We start from the raw sequence: 4,702 nt of genomic DNA on the forward strand, positions 1-4,702 counted from the left end.
TGTAAACACTTGAAACGGATTTATTTTTAAAAAAAATCATTTTTACAGTTGGATCATACAGTATTCTCCTGTACACCTTAAATTAAAAGCCTCCAGCTTTTAAAAATGCTGCCCAGTACAAAAGTGCTAATGTAAAACTGTAGTGTTTATGTATATAAACCAGTACTATACATCACTAAATGTCACCCTAAATAGTCTCTTCACCAGTTTCAATGAGTGGAGAAGAGATGGAAGATCAAACTTCATAGTATTTAAGGGCTTCCTTCTTCGCCTTACAGTTCAGTCTTCAGGAGTTTCAGCGCTTTCTGCATATTTGAAAGCACTAGAAATGAAATATTCATACATGTTATTTTTGTTGCAACTTCCCCTGCCAGTGACTACAAATACTGTAGAGAAAATGTCATTATTAAAGCTTTTGCCCACATGCCTATTGCTATATGGATTCTGATGCACTGCGCTCTACAGCCTCTTCCAAGCATTTTGTGACCACCATCTGTTTAATTTTGACTGGTGAGAACATACATCCCTTATTGCAAACACACGGGCATTTGCAGGGGAGAGATGGGAGCGGTGACTGTGGCACCCAACCCTTCCCTGCTCCCAGGTTTCCTGCCCTGGCCTGGCAGGGCTCCTGTGCAAGAGTTCTCACCGTTGCTTACAGTGAATGCTGCTGAATTATGCAAGTTCCTACTGACATATGCTTTCTTTTAAAAGAGATGGATGTTTAAGGCTCCAGGGCTCTGCCATCATTCTTTTCACCTCACTGAGTTTAAGTCTAGCATCCTGTTTAATTTTAATCCCAGTTAACTGTCTTTCAGCAAGTACTGATTGCTTAGGTCTGTAATGCCTGGTGTTATTCTTTGTCACATGAAAAATGTGACTTCTTTCAGAATATTTTCAGAATATGTCAGAATACGCTACTTACACAATGAAATGTCAGAGGGCTCGTATGCATAGAGACGGTTTGAGTATCTTCCAGTAATATCTGCTCTCACAGTCAGGGAAGGATCTGGAAAAAAAGGATGACAGAAGTTGTAGAGGACAGGATTAACCTTCAAGCAGAAGGAAATAAACCTTTCTGCACCTCCGCTTGCTTCCTAAATGTTTCTGCAAGACACATCTGCTTCCACTAACAACCAAGAGATCGTTCTTCTACACAGTCACTGACATTTCCATTTGAAGTGTTGTGTTTGCAGGTTTATTAGGAAGGGGATAGGTTTAATTCTGATCGATGCTGATCAGCCTTGCACCCTGTGCCACTGCATAGTACCTCAATTAACTCTATGAGCTGAGGCGGCTTTCAGGCTACAAATGTTATTAAAAAAAGAAATAATAAAGGGAGAGATAATATGGCAGTTGCTTTGGTCTGTTGAAAATGGTCATTGTGACCTCGATTGATCAAGGTACGTGTTAATGATGCATGGTGCAGTATGTGAGGCTACGTATCTCTTCTGGGAGAGGGAATACCTGGATGCATGCGTGGCCACTGATACACCTCCAAAACAGAAATGCTTTGGAGGGGTTTGGGCAGGTTAGTGGGGCACAGAACTGAGTACCGAGCTTTGAAAATTGGCCCCTGAAGCACCCTGGGTCACTGCTGTTCCTGTGACGTCCGCGATTGTGTTACAAAGAGAAACCTGTCAGTTTTACAGTATTTCTAGAGACAGGAGGATGAGCAAGGCTGAGCCAGTGCCTACCCATTCCAGGGACTGTGGCATCATGTCATTTCGATGACACGATGGAAGAAATTACATCATCTGTGGAATCCTAGAGGGAGGAATGCTAGACCTGTGAAGCTAATGACCCAGCTGGGGTTGCTTTGAAATTGCATCCAACAAAACCAACTAGAAATTTTATATTTCACATGGAATAAATTCCTGTTAATTAGCCCGAGGATTTGAGATTCATGGCACAGCAGGGACTTCGATCTGAGGTCAGCTTTGATGCTTGAGATACTCACCTATGAACAAAATCCGAGGGACATACTGGCCGTCAGGTGAAAGATTCTTGTCTGTAGTTTCATACTTAAAGAAAACAGATCAGGTTCCCAGTCAAGGAGGGCATGTTACATAAATCTTTTTCTTCTTCATTGTACTTTGTGTTATGAAATAGAGCTTAAATAATACATTTTGCAGTGTAAGAAATTCACTGTCTAGGATGCAATCTTTTAACAGCTGGAGTTGCAAATCGATAACAATAGTTAATGTTATTATTAAACTTTAAATTCCCTCATATTTTGAAGTTATGATAGCTACAGACAAAAGACACATTACTAAATCTATTATGCTTCAGCACTGGCTATTTTCCTAGCCAACCCTAGCTATTAAAGTGACTTATTATAGCTAGAGAAGCCGTAATTAAAAATAGAACTTTACTGCTTTCACTTAATGAAGTGTAAATGGGAAACTTACCACAAGGTTCAGGAGAATGAATTTTTCAGCCAATTTCTGTACGTCTTTATGTTCAGCAAAGACCTTCTTGAGTGCTAGAGTGGAAACAAATGGGAATGAAAGGAGAATCAAATTGAGAATTCCCAGTTTACGATTGCAGCAAATGAAGATTTTAAGTTCATTCCTCTGGAAGATGATCAACTCATTTATATTCTGTGGTAAAGAGTAAGTGTAATGGTAAAAAATGTCCCTCCCTCCGTCAGATAGTGCCGCTCTCAAATTTGTCTGCTCGAGCTTGATGTTGAGCATTTGACCCTTTAAACCTCCTAGTCTGCTATTGCAGTTTCGGGCTCCAGTTCTTAAAGGCACAGAAAATTCAGTACAGAGGCGTAGGACTTCAGCCTGAGATGTTTGAGAGGATTTTAATGCTTGTACAAAGATTCTTCTGGAGTTACTGGAGCTATGGATGGATGCAAAGGTCTCGCCATGTGGAGGAAGGGCCCTTGGGTAAATTCAGAAACACTGGGAAAAGGGCAGTCCCAGTTACCAGAAATCCCCCAAAAGCTCAGTTTCAGCCTGGTTTGACTGAGTTCCTGGCTGGATTCAGTCTCAATCATCAGCGATACTGAAAGCTGAGTACGTCCTTTCCAATAAATGACTGTTTTTCACTACTCCTGGTCTTGCTATTGGTTTTGGCTGATTGTGACGCAAACCGAAACCAGATTTGCCACAGGTCAAAACCTGCTGACCTGTCCTCATTGCTGTATGCTTTCTGTATCATGTAATACCGAATTGCCATTGCTATTTTATTTCTGCGCATTGGAAAATACCTACGCGGGACAGCGACTGGAGCACTCCGCGTCCTTGTGCAAGTTAGCATTTCGCTAAGGCTTACTCAGCAAGCAGAATGGTGGCTGCCTGGTTGTTCGGGTTTTTTTAAGCAGCAACCAAAACCCGGATTATTTTCTTTTTTTTTTTTTTTTTTTTTTGCGTGCAAAGGGATTGATTACCTTGGCTGTGTGGGCAGTCGTCCAAGTGGTGGATAACCATCAGGGGCTTGTTGCTGGAAAAGAAGAGTCCTCGTTAGCGCCTCGGGGGGGCGCCAGGGGGCGCTAGGGGGCGCGGAGCGGAGCGGGGCGCGGAGCGGGGCGCGGAGCGGAGCGGGGCGGGGCGGTACCTGTGCTTGGAGCGGAAGAGGGCTTCCTCGTACGTCTGCGTCCAGATGAGCTGGTCACCCCAGCCTGCGGGGGAAGGACAGGCGGCGCGTTATAAGCGGGGCCGGCGGTGCGCGGGTTCGCGTCCCGCCCCCTGCCCGCGTCTGCCGGGAAGGGCTTTGAACAGACGCGCTGCCAGGGGGCTTTAAATCAGGGATAAAGGGGGAGGGGGTGCTAGGAAATACTAGAAAATGTGTTTGCAGAATGAGTTGCAAGAAAATTAATTTATTACAACAGCATAGGATTCAAAACTTTAGCAGATTGCACTTCTCTTTTAATTTGGGTTGGTTTTTTGTGGTTTTTTGTTTTGTTTTGTTTTTTACCTCTAGAGAGCGTCTGAGGCAGTTTTGGTTTAGCGGTAGTCTCCTTTGTCTCCTTGCCCACATCCTTTGCCAGAGCACAGGAGATGGCAACGAGCAGCAGGAACATGGGCACGTAACTCTTCTCCATGGCTGCTCCTGGAAGAGATGAGAGAAACTTCACGTGCCTCCCAAGCTGGTGCTTGCTTTGAGGTGGATAAGGACGGGTAGAGCAGCAGGTCAAGTCACAAGTATGCAGCCGGGTGAGTCAGGGCTGAAACGGACTGCTCCAGGCAGGGGCCTGGGTTTGGGGCAACCTCAGGGAAGTGTGAGGTTTGCTTAGCAAATTGCCATGGAGGACCTGGCTGCTTTCTACTGCTCTGTTTGTGCCGTTGGGCCGTGGTCCTTTTAAGATGGACACTTATGTATTAGTTTCTCTCTCTTCTGTTTACATATACTGAATTTGCTCAGTAAAACAACTGAGTTTTGGCAATTCCAAAAGTACTTTCAAGTCCTAGTAAGTTCACAGTTATACCTCGATCTCCCAGTGTTACCATAACCAAGTACTTTAGCAGCCCAGGTGCTGAAAAATTAACTTGTCTCATCTCTTCCTTCATTTTGCAGTGGGAGCAACTCAAATGAGAAGTCAGAATGTCAAGCTAGGCTTTACAGTGAGCCATTGGCATAGGCACAGCTTAACGCTGTTGTTGAAACTTCCGATCCTGTCTTCTCCCTTAAAAGTATCATCTAATCCTTAAAGATAAAACCAGTAGAATCTATAATAAAAAGAGTGGGGAGG

General features: G+C 44.0%; 1 protein-coding gene across 1 annotated transcript; it reads right to left on the reverse strand.

The window, feature by feature from the left end:
• On the reverse strand, positions 1–4,054 carry AGR2 (anterior gradient 2, protein disulphide isomerase family member). Its single transcript, XM_075495550.1, has 7 exons — positions 3,928–4,054; positions 3,568–3,631; positions 3,401–3,453; positions 2,412–2,485; positions 1,961–2,024; positions 926–1,009; positions 1–322 (listed from the first exon to the last, which is right to left on the reverse strand). Exons 1-7 carry the CDS (start codon positions 4,052–4,054, stop codon positions 273–275), a joined length of 516 nt encoding a protein of 171 aa, XP_075351665.1. The 3' UTR covers positions 1–272.
• Between the last annotated feature and the right edge of the window lie 648 nt (positions 4,055–4,702).

This window comes from Mycteria americana, chromosome 2, assembly GCF_035582795.1.
Source record: "Mycteria americana isolate JAX WOST 10 ecotype Jacksonville Zoo and Gardens chromosome 2, USCA_MyAme_1.0, whole genome shotgun sequence".
NCBI classification, from domain to species: domain Eukaryota; kingdom Metazoa; phylum Chordata; class Aves; order Ciconiiformes; family Ciconiidae; genus Mycteria; species Mycteria americana.